The sequence below is a fragment of the Mugil cephalus genome, chromosome 11 (genome assembly GCF_022458985.1).
Source record: "Mugil cephalus isolate CIBA_MC_2020 chromosome 11, CIBA_Mcephalus_1.1, whole genome shotgun sequence".
NCBI classification, from domain to species: domain Eukaryota; kingdom Metazoa; phylum Chordata; class Actinopteri; order Mugiliformes; family Mugilidae; genus Mugil; species Mugil cephalus.
Genome location: NC_061780.1, coordinates 7,722,973 through 7,740,668, shown reverse-complemented (window position 1 = coordinate 7,740,668; position 17,696 = coordinate 7,722,973). Strand labels below are relative to the sequence as shown.

Here is a 17,696-nt window from a genome sequence, read left to right as displayed (position 1 = left end):
ACTCTTCTATGTTGATTAATTACTCAGGAGGACTGCCATGAATGACTCCAATTGTCCATGCTCCATCTAATTAGCATTACTGGTCAAAGATCACGCTCAGCTTTTTTCTACATTTTGTTCCACTCCACTAACTCCACCCAGACAATACTTAACTTGCTAAATTTGTGCATAATTGTGACGATGGCTTTTATAATTCAGATTAATGTACTTTATACATTATATTATAGGTCACTGCTTTCATTTAATTTGGATCAGCCAAGTTATCTGCAATGATCCAATCTTCATAATAGTTATCAAAATAACATTCACTGTTAGTTTGTGTTGATCTGTGATACATTCCATTTAGGTGTTGAACTCTGTTCACCCCATCTCTATCTGAAAGTTTTATTCTATGTATAGTAATAGTCCATATGGTAACTTCAAAGGAGGGGCAACATGTCTCAAATTTATTCTTTTGCTGAGTAACAAAGGAATGCTGGTCATCTTTGGGAAGTGTATTTTTATTTTTATTTGGATGGTTTTGAGAGAGATAGTCTGTATCTCTATCACATGTAAAATTGGCAAAAATACTTCAACAGCGCTCCCCAAAGTCAATAAAACCCTCAAACAAACAGACGGACAAGACTGCTTATCATCCTTAATCCTATCACTTCACATGATTTGAATAGAGCTTTGCACACTGGGCTTATGAGTAGAAGAATGGGGCACTGTTTCACAGGTCAGTCTGATTAAAATAACAGGCTACGGGTGGTCTTGCATCCACATTCATGCTGATAAGTTGTAACCACAAGGTCCACATTATTTTATAGACAGCAAGCTGCGTGTAGCCCCCAGACACACTTGAAAAAAGCTGATGCAACTAAAACACTGGATACCCTGGAACTTTGTGAGGCCTAACGTAAACCAAACCAAACTTAAGCCTAATGGAGTGTAGCACAACACCCTAATAATAAATCCCACTCTCGTGAGGAATGTTATGTTTTGTTTTTCTTATAAAGGGTTTTAAAGTGGCCTTGAATCAATTTTATGGTAATTTTAGGGGCTATGATTTAGTGTAGCATGGTTAACATTCAAGAACTACTGCACACTAAACCCTGCTTTTCAGCTGTAAACTAAATAATGGTGGTACTACAACAAGTGATTGTACAGTGTATAAAGATGGAAGAAACATTTGTGACGTCATAGACAAGGTTTCTGAAGAGCCATTTTGAAAGTCAGTGTGGAGGCAACAGCTGTCACCATCTGGACAGTTCCTTTCCTGTCTATTTCAAAAATAGGCCAAGAGTCGGAGCATGAGCGGAGCTGAGGTGGATGGGTGATGGCGACGTAGGTCACTAGTTACCCTGTGAAGACACCCACCTGTCATGCAAAGCTGCCACTACTTTATAAATTCTTTAAGCCTCAATATAATTTATAACCATGAGTTATATAAAAATACACCGTCTTGTTATGAATGGGAAAGTCTGTTACAGAGACCAGAATCATTTTTGTGATCTAAAGTTGGGCCTTTTAACATAGCGGTCTGTCCCTCTTTTGGAGGCATAGCATGGGTTGAAAATGTCTCAACATGTAACTTACTGATTGAAACCTTCCTGAACCATTCAACGCTAATGCTGACAGACAGTTGATTGTGACTGCTCTACATCACGAAATAAGGATTTTTAAGTCATGAAATCGGAGGTGGGTAGCATCTACTGGAACTTGGCACAGAGATCCAGACAACGGAGGCCAGGGTCTTTCACATATATGTTTGGTGATTTAGTCAATGTCTTTGTAAAATTATGTTTTTAGTTGTGCAGATCAGCAGCTTAGAACTGGCTTGGGAATGACTGCTGTTTAACAATTGTAGTCTACCAAGGCAGAAATGATAGTAGGAGAAAAGCAAACAGTGCAGAGCTCAAAATTAGCTTAATTTTTTTCACAGCGCAAAATTAACTTAATTGTCTAAAATTAAATAAAGTATAGGTTATAGAGAGCCCTGAAGTTGCTGTCCCCAGTGCACCTCTCGGTATCGCAACATTGCTGATTTAAATTTACAGCTACTAATACTAAGCTAAGATACTGTGTGTCCAGGCAGCGCTATAATGTTTCTGACGTCTGAGTCATGAACACAATGAACAAATACTAGCAAATCATTGTTCACTCTCCACAAACCTTAACTGTACCTCAGTTCAGAACTAAGTAGCAAGTGTATGCATGCTAAACATCAGCATTATGCGCTATCAATGTGACCATGCTAATGTTAGCATCCTGCAAAAAGCAGTAGCCTATTGTACCAAGCATCTCATTCTGAGTGAGTTCAGATGTTTACTTTTAAAGAGATGTTTATGGGGAAAAAAACAACAACAATTAAACTCAGTATCGTTTTATGTCAGAGATGGAGCAATAGTATCTCCAGATAGGAGTGTTGCCCAGTGTGATTTAACTTTGAACTTACTTGAATGGAAAAACAAATGATGTAGCGGGATACAGATGTAGCTTTTTAAAAATTCAGTTACAATTGTACAGCGCGGACATACCAACTTATTAAGATGAGGCACACAGAAAACTCAGGAGAGTAATTTGTTAGCGATATCAGCTGTAGCTTGCAAACTGTACATAATGTGGCAATCTCAGGGAAACTCACTTATTTTGGTCATGTGAGCATACAAAAATTCTCTGGAGTGTAGTGACACATTATATTTTTGATCACATATGTTGGAGGAATGTGTCACTTGGATTCATAGAATTAGAAAAAAAAATCTCTCCTCACAATTCAATGTGATCAGTTTGCTTGTTATATTAACCCAACAGTGTGTATCAAATTGTACGTATCTTCAATATCTAACACTAACCAAAAAGCATTTAAAACCTATGATTTATTTAAGCTTCAACATGTTCATGTAATTATTTACTTGCATACACAGAAAAACAACTGTCTCGTTGCCTTCTTGTTCGAATAAAGCTTAGGAAGAAAAAAAATAGATGTTCGTGGTCAGCTGATGCGGAAGTGAGGGGACTCGGCTTCTGCTCATTGGTCGCGCTTCAAAATGAACGGTCACATGCGCGCGTGCTTGTGTTTAGTTTCATTTCCGCACTCTGCAGCTACATGTAGCATGTTAGCCTCGTGAATAGCACTTATCACGTTTGGAAAGAAATAGCATTAATTGTGCAGGGCAGTAGCGGCAACGTTCATTTAATTAAAAAAAAAAACTTGGTGCAGATTAACTTTATTTTATCTGCATAACGAATATAGTGACTGTATTGTAAAATAAGTCAACCAGGAAGCGACGTTAGCGTGAGGAAGCGGATTTGAACTTAAACAGGCTACATCTTAAACTGACATCTTTCATGTGAAACTGTTACTTAGTTAAAAGCTTTTCTTACTGAATTCCAGTAGAAGAAGACATGACGGTAGGTGCACAATAACAGCAATATTTTAGCTTTTCCGACGGGCTGTGTTTGCTTAGGGAAACTTATTGTCTCATGCGGAGGGAACTAGGCACATTTTGCATAGACTTTACATTTAGCAGAAGCTTAGAAATATCTGGTTTCGCAACTTATTTTCCAGTCACACAGGTAGCTTGTACGGCTCGTCTTTTGTTCTATTCTTAAATACGTTTCACAATATTTTCATCATGAATGAGCAGAATCTACAAGTTGCCTAAATTATACTAAATGTGAGATTTTTTTTTTTTTTTTTGGATACTGTAAGCTTAAACAGACGCAAATGGATGTTTGCAAATGTCTGTTTGGGTAATGCAGGAAATTAAATACTTTTTAGATTATTTAACGCACTGACGAGAAAAGAAAAAAAAACGAAAGAAATGGCCTCTGTAACTTAACAGAATCTAAATTTCAACCAACAGTCTTAAAGAGTGTAATTATTCTGGTTAATGTCGTAGCATGTGGCAAATAAACTGTTAACATTTCAAATGGTGCTATGAACACATGTTTGGATGGTTTGACTGACACACTGTTCACCAAAATGGCTACTCACCTGACTAATCTATTACTCAGCCAGCCTTTCCAGCTTTAAAAGAGACAGCTGCCACAGTAACACCATGTTTTTATTGCCATTTTGTAAATGGAATGAAAAAAATGAGTGTATAGAGAGAATTGGTTGTTTTAGAGAGTGTAATTTTTGTGTTTGTGCCTACTCCAGGTGTTTAATAGTCCTAGGAGAGGGCCCCTTGTTGTATGGGCCCTGACGGTCCAGCTGGTGATGAGTGGAAGTGGGGTATACGCCACTAATGGCACCAAGAACTGTAAGCTATACCCTGATTCTGCTTCAGCACGGGCAGTCCTCAATAAACTTGAGCCACTCAGCAATAAGAAGTAAGTATTTACTCATTTGTGTCCCAGCGTATTCACAGCCACCAATAAAACGCCACCACCACGTATAGAGCCCCCCATATATTAGATGGTGTGTGGATAGCCTGGTGTCATCCCATAATTAGTGGTCATTAAGGGTGTAGTCAGAAGAATTCTGCCTGGTTGTCTTTTTCCATTCAGTGTTTTTTTTAATTTCACAACATCTGTCTGTTGTATTACTAATTGTTTGCTTCATTTGTTCTCATGTTGACAGCTTCACAGCACTTGACACAAGTGAAAAGCAGAATTACACATATGTGTTCCAGTTGTGCGGGGATGCAGGTGGTGTTAAAGGAGCCGGGGTTATTCAAGTGGACGACAAAACAAAGAAAACCACTGTGGTTGGATCATATAATGAAACACAGGCAATCGAAGGAAGTAAGACTAAAACACCGTTCCAGTTGCAGAATTATGTAATGTTTTGAGACGAACTGAGAACATTATATTTCAGAAGCTTAAGATATGTTTACTGTTTATTTTATTAGATTTGCCCCAAACAGAGGACAAAACTCTATCCAAGATCCTTTAGATGACTGTGGTGCTTCTTTGTCATTTCCACGTCCTTCCAGGTGATTGGGTGATGTTGATGTACACAAGTGGCGAGAAGTACAATGAACACTGCTCCGGTGAAAACAGGAAGGCCTACATCATGATCTCCTGCGACAGGAACATAGATGTGGTAAATGAAATACTGACGGGTGTTAGTTCACCAGATTTGAGTAAAAATCACAAAAAGGCAAGAGATTACAGTGGTGATGGCATGATGTTTTAGGCCTGTGAAGAAGAAATTTGATCTATGGCTTCTCTGCGTGATATTTCCATGAGTTTTATTCGGGATGTCAAAATCTTGTTTATAGTACTCAATTTAATTACACTTGAAATTCTTCTAAGTGCTGCCGAATGTTTAAGCGTGGTGGAAGGTGTCTCCTGTGTGACGTGAAGTTGTGCATATTATCTCCTTTTCTCACTGTGTGTTACCTTGTGTTTAGCTTTGTCTCTTTCTGTTTCATTCCCAGGGTCCACTGAAAGCGATTCGGGAGGACCGGGATAAGAAGAGCAACTGTTTTTACTTGTTTGAGCTGGACTCCAAACTAGTGTGTCCTCCTATTCAGTCCCAGATTAGCACTGGATCCATAATACTCATTATGTATGTAAAGATAGTCAGCTATCATAATGCCAGAATATATTTTAATATATATTATTGTTAATTATAATTTTTCTCCTTTAAGCGCTTTCTGTTTTCTGGCGGTTTACCTCATCGGAGGTTTCCTCTACCAGCGGCTGATTGTTGGAGCCAAAGGGATGGAGCAATTCCCCAACTATGCCTTCTGGGTAGAGGTCGGGAATATGTCGGCGGTAAGCCTAAAATCCAGTGGATGAATGTCAGAGAAAAAAAACAAAAACAGACTCATGTGATTTTTGTTGAAATCATTGATGACAAACTTCACTCTCCCACTTCCAGGATGGGTGTGACTTTGTGTGCCGGTCACGAAATAGGGAAGAAGCTCCAGCTTACAGGGGAGTGACTGCAGACACTTTAGAGGAAGAGCCTGAAGAGAGAGATGACCACTTACTACCTATGTGACCTCAGCATGTCAGAAAAGGGATAGAAATCTTTCACAGTTTAGATGACGTTGCCTCTAGACACACACCTGTATTCTTAGGCTGATTTAGGTCAGTACCTGTTGATACTTTGCTGTTCAAACCTGTGCCTAGGGCAACAGCTGTCTAATCTGCTTGTTACTCATAGGGCTGACCCATGTGTCTCTCTTTCCAATTCCATGTTTTCATTCAGTTGTTTGATGTCAAACAAATGAGTGATTCATTCAAGATTACAAATTCACAATAAAGGCTTTTACAGGGAAATCTGTAAGAAAAGGGCGGAGGTAAGGGGTTGGATTTCTTACGTGATTTAACTAAACAACATTGCTCTTTTTTTCTGCTTTGACGATTGTTGAATGGAAGATTGCGTAGGCTGCAGCAAGCTGTTCTTTCTGTGGTTCTGCTTGTTGCAACATACAAGTGCTTTTGCTTGTGTAAATTGGCTTTAATCAGTTTATGTTTTTTCTTTTGGAAGTCAGATTAGAAACTTGTGAATGTTTCTTTTTAAGTATGGTGACTGTATTTTCAGCCTTGTTATACAGGTAGAAATCACTGCAAAAACCAAAGCTTATCTGAATTAGATTTTAAGTTGGACATTGTCCCTTTCCCACATTATATGGGAAACATTTACACTTCTAATGTCCCCTATAAAGGTTATTGTTGTCAATCTCCTGACTGAAATCCTCAGTAATATTTACACATACATAATGTAATGGTTAGCTATTTAGCCAGAAAACCATCCCCAATGTTTTTGCAATTTACACAGTGATCGACAATTAGAAACATTTACAAATTAATTCTGCTGTTCATAAATTGCTTTTGAAAAATTATCTTGCATATGTACTGATATCTTCATAGAATATTGAAAATTTGCAGCAAAGGTCCAGTGTTGATATTCGTAAACACTGAGCTTCCTGTCTACATGGTTCAGTTAGCACCAACGGCATAAGTAGTAATGTGTGCTACATATATTCAGGCTACTTCATTTCTTCTATACTAAGACACGTAGTGAGACTATGAGAGCGGTTCATTTTCTGTAATCCATGTCCTATAAAATGCTACAATAAAAATGTCGGATTACATGAACGAGAATGGATATTTTTGCATAAATAAATATCGAGGCTGCTATTAATTAGAGCAGGCGTTTTAAATGTGATGGTAAAGTTCTTTATGGAGATTTTTGTTTCACAAATGAAGTTACCTGGTAACTCTCAGTGTCAGCACTTACATTTCTTTTCTTCTGTTTGTTTCTATATTTTTTTGTGTTGTTTAACTTGTTTCTTTAAATATTTCAGTGAATTATTTTTTTTTCTGGCGTGTGATCTGATGGAAATGATTGCGTTTGTGGCTGTGGATTGAGAAGCCTTAAGGCTGATATACTGTAACAGTATGTTTGGCATAAAGTTGATTACAAGGCACAAACCTTTGTTGTTTTTTTCTGATTCCATAAAAATTAAATGATTAAACTAGTTTATAAATTCTTCTTGCAGCAATGAACTCGGCACACACAGATGCACTTGCCTTTCAACATTTTACTTATTTTAAACAAATGTTACACTGAAGGCACATTTTTACAAGAGATCTGTATTTTATTTTGAGCTTACAGTGATGAGCTTTAAGAATAAAGATCTTTGACAATGTGTCATGTGTATTTGTTGTTTAAGTGTCTGTCCTGAAAACTCAATGACATTATTTCCTGTTGCTGTTGGTAACTTCTACAAGGGCCTTTATTTGGACTGATCACTGCAGGTTGCATTATACAATACACCAATCAGGCATAATATTATGACCACCTTGTAGGTCTTCTGATCTTCAAACTCAAAAACAGTTCATTTTTAGAGAAAGAAAAAAAGAGGAAAAAAAATAAGGACAAAAAACAACTACAAAAGGAAACAGGATAAATAATGAGTGTAACTAACAACAACAGAGCAAAATTGGAAAAAGAAAGAAAGATTCAGTTATTTCTTTTCAACCCATATGATGCTCCACCTTGTATTTGTTCAAGTTAATGTCACAGCAGAACGAGTTTTTCAGGGTTTTGGAAACCTCACAAATATTTTTTATATACAAAATAAACAGTAACGGTCCCAGCATTGAGCCTTGGAGAACTCCACATTCAACTTTCAGTAGTGATGACTTGGTACTGTTGATCTGCACATACTGGTGTCTATTTTCTAGAAATACCCCTACAGTATATTCTTTATTTTCTATTGCAGTTGTTACAGCTGGCAGCATGGTGTACACTTAACAACCTGGAGATAAACATCAACAAGACAGAGTTGGTCATTGACGTCCGTAGACAATCCTCACACCCCCCACTTCTCATCAAAAACACCGGTAGTGGAATTTCTGGGCTCTACCATCACCAGCAACCTTAAATGGGAGACACAATCATCCAAGATCATCAAACAGGCACACCAGAGCATGTCTTTCTTCAGGCTGCTCCACAAGATCAACGTCCCCCCCATGATTTTCACCCAATTCTACAGAGCCACCATCAAATGTGTCCTCACCTCCTCCATCACTGTGTGGTACCCCACATCCTCTGCCCACACCAAGAGCAGACTGGGACACATCGTGCGAACAGCCAGTCATCTCACAAGCCTTGAACAGGAGCCTGTGTGTGTTCTGCACAATGTCAAACCAGGGGAGAAGGCTAGAGGGATAGCGGTGGACCCATCAAACCATGCTCACTACCATTTTGCGAGTCAAATTAATGAGAATCAAGGAAGGGCATAACAGAATGCCCCTGGCTGTTACTGTGTAAGGAATCAGACAACAGAACACGTCACCCTCTCTTACTTTCTGTGGTAAATGACGTGAGTAAAATTCAGTCAGCGACCACATGCCTTTCATTCTGTATGAAATCGTACAATTTACTGGAGATTTTCTGACAGCAGGACATGTCAACATCTGGCATCCAACCAAGTCCACAGTGAGTCTCATGGCACAAGTAACCGCTGCTACTATTGGCATAGTGCAAAGAGTAAAAACAACAGTTATTGCATTGGGACAAGCACTAAATCTTGCTTGGGACAGTCAGCTTTATTGGGCAAGCATGCACACGTACAAGGAACTTGTTCTATGTATTTAACACATCAAGTATTTACATAAAAAGTAGCAAGCACACTCAGTGAGCAGCCACATGTTTGAAGCCCAGGGAGCAGTTTGAGAGGTTGTGTTTCTTGCTCAGGGGTATTTCGACTAGATGTAGAAGGCATTTGAACCAGGGACCCAATGGTCCCATATCTGCTCCTCTAACCACTAGTCAGCTGCTGCCATCATTGGAGGACACTGTCATGGAATAATTGCCTCTGTGAACTGTATTTATTTGCAGGCAATGCTAATTCACAGAAACTGTATTATTAACACACATCATTGATAATAATAATGGCTTGGCTTTATATAGCTTATCATAGACACTCAAACTGAAGGCATTATTCATTTGTTCACACAGTCACCCCCTAGTGGTGGTAAACAGACCTACAACATCTCTCACACACAATCATACGCCAGGGGAGCAAGGTGGGTTAAATATCTTGCCCGAGGACGCAACGGACAGACGTGAGATGACTCATCTCATTCACCTTTATAGTGAAGCAACGTAGGAGGAGATTATGAGGAACTTTTACGCGTTGCTTGTAAATGGAAAAGCTCATCCAGCTGTTCCCCCACAATTCAGTAGTTCAGTAAATGTTGCTATTGACCTTGTTGAACTATTTGGTAAATCCCTTCTTCAAACTCGTGTGTTTCTACATCAATCTAAGAAACAGCAGACCCTGTCTAACAAGATGAAGCTATGCATTAAAAGCACTGATCATATTGTAGCTTATGTAGTTGTGTGTGTAATGTTTGTATTAGTAAAAGTGTAGGAATTGATTCTGATTTTATAAGTTGGGATGTCTTCAAGTTGTAATAAAGTATTCCTTGTGTAGTGATGTAAAAAGTAGTTAATGTGCAGCGAATGGACTAATGGATTAAAGTTTTAATGGTTTTGGTAAAACAACAGGTGTTTAACTCATTTGAAAACAGAGTTTAAGTTGGCAGTAATTAAACAGAAAAAAGCATGCAGTATTCAATTTACCTGTGGATGATCAAACTCATCTCATCTTTCATACGGCTTAATCCTCACTAGGGTCGCGGGGGTTGCTGGAGCCTATCCCAGCTGTCATCGGGCGAGAGACTGGGTACACCCTGGACAGGTTGCCAGTCTATGGCAGGGCCAACATAGAGACAAACAACCAATCGCACTCACATGCACACCTAGGGTCAATTAAGAGTCAATGATCAAACTGAATAAATAAAGTGAAATGATATATTTTGAGTGGAGGCTGGGCAAGTTTCTTTGTAAATTATTGTGTTTACTATTCTAACTAACTGGTTGTAGCATGTTACTCATAAAAGCCCTCATGCCACCTCCTGTGTTTCTAAGAATGCATCAAATCTGCTGACGTTGCCACAAGATGATTCACAAGATTATTCCTCAGTATTACAGATGGAAAACACGATAAAAACAATGTCACAGCTTTCAGTGAATGTGTTTATGCGCTTATTTATAGGAAAACTGTGTCAGCACAAAAAGTTTTGGAGGGAAAGTTTCATGGAAGGCAACAGACCATTTACAGTGTAAAGTGTATGTCAGGAGTCAGGAATTAGACAATTATGAGGTTCAAATTATTATTATTATTATTAATAATAATAATGATGAAAATTACAGTAAAGACTTATACAGTTGCTCTTGTATAAGAGTAAATATAATAGATGTGACTATACTGCCTTCACAGCATCCAAATGAGAAGTTTGACATTGTGTTTAGGTATGTTACTTCAGTTTATTACTTAATAGATATCTTTATTAATATTCTAATATTAATATTTACATAGGCCTATATTTTACATTATAACAAAGACCAAGCCCAGTCATTTTTCATTATTTACAGTATGCGAAATTACAAGATGATGTTTTTTTGTAGTTCGATTTCGCAATCGTCACTGCATTCCAGTGGGTGGCGGTCTGGTAACCAAAATGCACTGGATCAAAAGAAGTAGAAGAAGAAGGAGGAGCAGAAACAGAAGAGACAGAAGAAAGGGACTGTAGGGGCGGGGTTTCGTTGGAGGCAAAAATCCTGTTGTTTGGAGTTACAAATAAGATCGGAGTAATACCTTGGTTGCGTTTAGCTGTGAAAGAGACAGGAAAATTGAGGAGGTAAACACATAGGTACACCGAAAGCACTAAACGTTGACATGTTGCACGAGTTGTAGTCTGCTTGTTGATAGCCCTCCGCCTGCAGAAAGCAGCTAAATGCTAACGCGTTAGCCTATGTTTGACTACCAGTTAAGGCTGCACCCTGTGTGTCTGGCTACGTACCAAACATAGGTTTTACCGTTGCACCAAACTAACTCATCGCCGTCAGAAATGTAACATTTCTGCATGCAATGTTATACTGCGCCGGTGACACGTTATTATATTTTAGTTGCAGCATATCAGACTGTTACTGAGAGATGACTAACTAGCAGGAGCCATTGTACTTAGCCACCGCTGCATAGTTAGCATCTGTTGGTGTTTTGAACTTTATCTCCATGTTTTTCGTTCTCTCCATTTACCCATCAATCACCCTGATAACTGGTTTGCTAAACCAAATACATCCGTACTCCTGATTACCACTACAGTGGTAAAGTTCTGGCACAACTTTGTGTAGGCTGTGGGGGGAAAAAAAGTGTCATGCTGGCCAAATAACTCAACAATTGCACTCCAGAAGTCTCACCATATACACAACATTATTATTTTGTATTATGCCTTAACAACAGATTATTTGGTTTGTGATAAACCAAATGTTTGATGAGATTTAAAAAAAAAAAAAAAAAAACTGTTAAATGTGCTCTGAGAAGAAAGTATTTATTACCTACAGCTAATAATACAGGGGATGTTTCTCAACTACTTTTGATGAGTAAATGTTTGTGTTTGGCAGCAAACATGGATGCAGGTGAAGACCAAAGCACAGGAACTACCAATGGAAATCCTCAGACAAGTGGAAACTCCCGTGCACCCCAGATAGCCCACATGTCTCTTTACGAAAGGCAAGCTGTACAGGTGAGTGTTTGTGTGCATTGTCTAAGAAGACACACGAGAATATTGATGGTTTCTATCTCAAACTCATTTTTAAGATATGAATAAGAATGTTGAAGTCATATGCCATTTGTGTGTGTATGTTTTTGCAGGCTCTCCAGGCTCTGCAACGACAGCCAAATGCAGCTCAGTACTTCCAGCAGCTCATGCTGCAGCAGCAGATCAGTAGTGCCCAACTCCACAATTTGGCTGCTGTGCAACAAGTAAGGAGAATTATGACAAGAAAATATTGTCAATACAGTACAGCACAACTCCCCATCTGTTTCATTTCGTTTAATTTCATTTCAGGCAACTCTTGCAGCTAGCCGCCAGTCTAATACTCCAAGTAATAGCATGTCCCAAGTGCCCACCACTGTAAGTTCTGATGTGAATTGCCTTTCCTTATTGATTTTGGCAGCTACCTTTTGAAAGTAGCAGTAGATGGGTCCAGTAAAAAAAAAAAATCTGCTCTCACCAGGTGAACCTAAGCACCACCTCTGCCGGAGGGACGATGACCAGTCCACGTCCACATGGTCCGGCCACCTCTGCAACGACAACAACTCTCAACCAATCAGTACTACTGGGTGGAAGCTCAGCGGGACAGGGACAGATGTATCTAAGGGTGAGTACAAATTTGTATCCACTCTGTCCTTTTACAAATACTATTTAAATTCATGTGCATTGCAGGTAAGCACAACATATTACACATGATATAATAATCAGGGTGGTATTTTTTGTTAGTCATAACTAGACTTGTGCTTTTGTGCTAGGGTGGAATGGACACTTTTCTCTGGGACAAATGTCATAACTCTGTTGTTGGACTAAGCTATGGGTTACATGTTACACGAGTTATGGGTTAAGTCAAGCACTAGCGGTGGTCTATCACAGAAATTTTTTCCAAAATTAAATTTAAGTCCAATCATTATGTCTTCCATTTAGTCATTCGCTGATATATTCTTGACCATCTCTACTGCTCCTTACACAGGTCAACCGCTCTCTTAGGACTCCACTTGCCTCTCAGCTCATCTTTATGCCTGGAGGCACAGCAACAGCTACTGTAGCAACAGTTGCCCAGACTCAGCCACAGCAGCAGCAGCAGCAGCAACAGCAGCAGCATGAAGTTGCTCCTGCAGTTGCAAGTGCGCAGTCTGACAATGATCAGGTTTGTGTAACCGTTTCCTTACAAATGGCGAGTACCCAAAGACATAATTTTAAAGGGCTCCCTTTTTAATTCAAATGTGTTTCACTGAACCCAGCAATCTGTAGTACTGAGAAAAGTATGAAGCTGCAGTTTATAGAGATCCTTTGTTTATCTCACAGGTACAGAACCTGGCTCTTCACTGTGCTTCCACTCCGAAGAATGTTGCTGTCAAGTCTGAGTTTCCAGAGAGGAAGGATGCTGCCAACTTTCCTCTCAGTCAGCAGCAACAGACGTATCCCCAAACAGCTCAGCAGCAGCAAGTGCAATCACAACAGCAGCAACAAATTGCCAAAGCTAATTTTACACAGCAAACAACCACCAACCCAATGACAGTAAAGACTGGAAACCAGGCTGCCATGACTGTAACTCCTGCTGCTTCTGTAGCTCCTTCTTCCTCTTCCTCATCAGCCCTCCCTCTCTCCCAGCTCCTTCTGTCCCCCTCCGCTGCCCCTGTGATCCTGGTGCCCACCTCAAATGTTCCTACCTCCACCCAGGGCTACCCCATCGGCTCGGTGGCACCAAAAGCCAACGTTAACACTCAGACTCTGGTGGTGCAGCCCCTGCAACAGGCCACTAATGTGGACAAAGGTCCTGTTCCAATCCAGCCAAAGACAGCTCAGGGACATCGCTTACCTGTGCAGCTACCCCCTCGACACCCACCTCCCATTCTCCCAGCTCCACCTAGTAACAGCCAAGCCAATATGGGGGGTCACAACCCTCCCCACATCCCTGTCCAACTAGTGGGAGCCAGACAGGGCTTAGCAGGAAATGCACAAGCTGTGGCTCTGGCACAGGCACGAAGCAGCACCACCCAGGAAAGTCCATCTGGTGGGAATATCAGCGCAGGCTCCAACAACAGTGCTATGGTAAGATTTACCGCAGGCATGTGCTGCTTTGTTTGAGTGTACGGATTCAAATCTTTGTGCAGAGAACTGTAACATTGTCCTCTTTTCCCCACATTCTCTTAGACAAAGCCTGTCATTGGTTCTCTGAAGAGAAAATCTGACTGTGACGTACCAAATGAGATGTCAGAGTCTTCAGACCTTGCCCCGATGAAAGATTCTGCTCCTCCTTTATCCCCCGCACCTACAAAGGACTCAGGTGCGTCAGTCTTTTTTCTCAAATCAATCACAGATTATAAATAACAGTACTAGAAAGTTTTAAATGCAAGTCTCAAAAACTGGTCTAAATCTAAATCTGTCCTAAATTTGTTTTTTTTTCACCAGCTCACCTTGTAGAAGCTGCATTTTCATCTCCTCCCACCCTCTCGTTGCCTCTGCCCTTGTCAAGAGTTGGACATGGAGACAGAGAAAGAGCACCTGTTCCACAGGCAGTAGTCAAACCTCAAGTCCTCACTCATCTTATTGAGGGTTTTGTGATTCAGGAGGGAGCTGAGCCCTTCCCTGTAAGTGCACCTGGTTATGTTAAAACCTACTGAATCAAATCTTCTGCATCTTTCCATCTACAGTTCCTTACTGTCAGGCTTGTATTTGATGCAACAGGTCGCTGGACTCCTCAAAGACAGAGATTTTGCCCTAGTCGGCCGCACAGAGAACGGACCTCCGTGTAAGTGTTACTCATGAAACCCCAAAAACTGTATGAATGGTCAGTATTCTGATGTGTAGTTTTTCATTTCATCCGCAGTGTTGAAGTGTGAGTACTGTGGAAGCCTCGCTCCAGCTAGCCAGTTCAGAGGGTCGAAGAGGTTCTGTTCTAACACTTGTGCTAAAAGGTAAAGTTTATTTTAACATCATAAAGATTCTCATATAGCATTCATTTGAACATGTTGCTTTACGCTGTCTTACTTACCCAAAAGGGTTTTGTGCTCTATGTCAATGGTAAACATTCATTAGTAAGTAGGAATCAAGCCCGTTCAGGGTTTTATTCCAGCTAGAGACTGTAGCAGCTGGTGGTCTGTGACCAAGCAGTGGCTACATTAGAAACCTTTAAGCTCATTACAGTTGATACAACTAAAAGACAAGAAAATGTCGGAGAAGATTTCTTCAAATTTAAAGATGTTTTCTTAACCATATGCCAGAGAACCGATAAATCTCTCTATTTCTTGGACACGAAATGTCCCGTATTTTATACATACAGATTAACGTCCTCCTTCTTTGACTCTAAAACCATATAAAAGTTCTTATAAAGCTATAAAATGCTGTGAAATTATCAGAACAGTCTAATGCATATGTCCAGTATTCAGAAATTGAGCCTTCAGCCCCTTATAAAGTCAACACGGACATTTGTAACATGTCACAAGTTATATATCTTTAAATTGTAGTAAAACAGAGGAGGCAAAGTGTCGAGAAAGGACAGTGTCATCTTCAGTTTGCATTGGAACATAACTCCACACAGGTAAAACATGCTGTTGCTTACTGTGCTTTTGAACCTACAGGTATAACGTAAGCTGCAGCCAACACTTCAAGACCAGCAGAGGGAGGAGTGGTGCAGGGTTGGCGCCACCTCCAGCTCCCACAGAGAGCGCTGCCAGGCGTAGGGGCCCGTCTCGCAGGAACAGCTCCAACAGTGCCTGTAATAAAATGTCAAGCAAGCATCTACCTGTCAAGGTGAGATCTGGAGCTTTAAGGAGACACTGGATATTCTGTGGTCTCTCCTGTTCCTTATCAACAAGTCACATCACAGGATAATATGATTAGTACAACACAGTAAACACAAGCACCTGGGTTTGTACATACTCAGCACCTTCCTGGTGCTGTACACACATTTACTGGGGCACCATTCGTGTTTTGAGCCACTGCTGAAAAAAGCCCCAAAATTTGACACTTTTTCCCAAATATGAATAACTTCTGCAAAACGATACCCTGGCATATCCATGCTCAATTCTTTTGACAGTAAGAGATAGATCTACAGCCAATCATAGCAATTTTGTTGTACACAAATTAAACTTCAAGGCGCTCAGATGACAAGTATTACTATGTTGCAGTTACTCTTCTGTCCATCCTCCCTGCATAAAGTACGGCCAAATGTCCTGATTGGTCCAGCAGATCTTTTATGGATTACTTCCCTTTACAGCAGCTCGGTGGAAAGGTTTTTGTGGATGGAAGACGTTTTTGTGATCCATCTTTATAAAGAGAGTTATACTCTCTGTGGACTGGCTGATTTTGTTAATGTTGCAAGAAAAACTACATTTACACCATGTGAATATACGATCAACAGCCACAGCGTCTTGACTTTGTGTTGTAATCTGTGCTGTTTTGTGCGTAGTGTCACTCCGAGTCCAGTCGCTCAGACGACGTATCCAGCGACGGGGAAGAAGAGGACGACTCTCCCTCGCTGTCCCCGAGCTCGTCACGCTCCTGCTCAAGAGCCGACCACAGCGCTCCTCAGTCCGACAGCTCAGCGCCTGGAAGCCTCCCACTAGATGGAGCCAATTTTCTGTCTGCGACTCCTGCTCAGTGGAGCGTGGAGGAAGTCTGCAGGTTTATCTCCTCACTCCAAGGTCGGTGCTCAGCGATCAGATCACAGCTCATCTGTCAGGTCGGTTAGCCCGTGGTCCTAATTACATCTCCTTGACTTTCGTTCAGGTTGTGAGGAGCTGGCTGCCCAGTTTCTGTCCCAGGAAATAGACGGGCAGGCTCTGCTGCTTTTGCGAGAGGACCATCTGATCTCCACCATGAACATCAAGCTGGGCCCCGCTCTCAAGATCTGTGCCTCCATCAACAGCCTGCGTGAGTGATGGAGGACGGGATCGTTTTGTTCATCCAAACTGGAAACAACACTTGACAGCGAGAGACAGTGAGGAGGGTTTTTTTTTGTTTGTTTGTTTGTTTTTTTTTTCCTTTTTTAACAAAACACAAATGTGCCCCATCAGCCATGCAGAGTCATGGAGATGGACAGTTTACTTTCAGGACATTGAATGTTCAAAAACATGTTTGCAAACTGTTATGTGTGAGTGGTGAGCGGCTGAGTCGAGTCGAGTCTTTGTCCGTTTTTTTCTGTCCGTGTGAGTTTAGACAGGAAACTTTATTCCTCTGGATAGAAAACAGGACCGTTGCCTTCTTGCTGTATTTCACGTGGTGCTTTAACTTTAGTGACATCATTCGATGTGATGTCAACACCAGTCCATTACATTTATATTCTTTTAGTAGTGTGCTCTAGTTTTTGCCATAGGTGATCAACCCAGGCTCCAAATACATTAAAAAAGGACACTTGGAAAGCCTGGCTTTTTAATTAGTTTATAGTATCGTTATTAAAGGTTTAGTTTTGTATCTTTTCCCTTTTATACTACAATCAGAATTATTTTTTCATGGATACAATATAGTTTTAGTAGCTTTAATCAACGTAACTACCTGAAAATAGGTATTATTTGGTTTGCTCTCTCAAGGTGGAAGTGCTCTCTGTATATGTATGCAGTACCACCAATAAACAATACCTGTTACTGGAGCTGTGAGCGTGCTTTTATTTTATAGGAAAG

At 40.4% G+C, this 17,696-nt stretch overlaps 2 protein-coding genes across 2 annotated transcripts; both read left to right on the top strand.

Annotated features, from left to right (window-relative positions):
* Positions 1-3,060: 3,060 nt before the first annotated feature.
* Positions 3,061-7,595, top strand: m6pr (mannose-6-phosphate receptor (cation dependent)). Its single transcript, XM_047598207.1, has 7 exons — positions 3,061-3,393; positions 4,145-4,317; positions 4,568-4,731; positions 4,923-5,032; positions 5,370-5,500; positions 5,583-5,709; positions 5,816-7,595. Exons 1-7 carry the CDS (start codon positions 3,388-3,390, stop codon positions 5,936-5,938), a joined length of 834 nt encoding a protein of 277 aa, XP_047454163.1. The 5' UTR covers positions 3,061-3,387; the 3' UTR covers positions 5,939-7,595.
* Positions 7,596-11,022: 3,427 nt separating this feature from the next.
* Positions 11,023-17,665, top strand: phc1 (polyhomeotic homolog 1). Its single transcript, XM_047599540.1, has 14 exons — positions 11,023-11,160; positions 11,924-12,045; positions 12,174-12,284; positions 12,370-12,435; positions 12,539-12,682; positions 13,046-13,222; positions 13,381-14,127; positions 14,230-14,362; positions 14,488-14,666; positions 14,764-14,827; positions 14,906-14,993; positions 15,657-15,828; positions 16,487-16,721; positions 16,807-17,665. Exons 2-14 carry the CDS (start codon positions 11,929-11,931, stop codon positions 16,956-16,958), a joined length of 2,385 nt encoding a protein of 794 aa, XP_047455496.1. The 5' UTR covers positions 11,023-11,160; positions 11,924-11,928; the 3' UTR covers positions 16,959-17,665.
* The last annotated feature ends 31 nt before the right edge of the window (positions 17,666-17,696 follow it).

What these genes read in the sequence shown, in the direction of transcription:
- m6pr (XM_047598207.1), top strand. An exon ending in GCGACAGGAACATAGATGTG is followed by an intron (nt 5,033 to 5,369) that starts GTAAATGAAATA and finishes TTTCATTCCCAG; the next exon opens with GGTCCACTGAAAGCGATTCG. An exon ending in AGGTCGGGAATATGTCGGCG is followed by an intron (nt 5,710 to 5,815) that starts GTAAGCCTAAAA and finishes TCCCACTTCCAG; the next exon opens with GATGGGTGTGACTTTGTGTG.
- phc1 (XM_047599540.1), top strand. Translation starts at nt 11,929, where the DNA reads ATGGATGCAGGTGAAGACCAAAGCACAGGAACTACCAATGGAAATCCT. An exon ending in GCTCCAACAACAGTGCTATG is followed by an intron (nt 14,128 to 14,229) that starts GTAAGATTTACC and finishes ACATTCTCTTAG; the next exon opens with ACAAAGCCTGTCATTGGTTC. An exon ending in AGGGAGCTGAGCCCTTCCCT is followed by an intron (nt 14,667 to 14,763) that starts GTAAGTGCACCT and finishes TTGATGCAACAG; the next exon opens with GTCGCTGGACTCCTCAAAGA.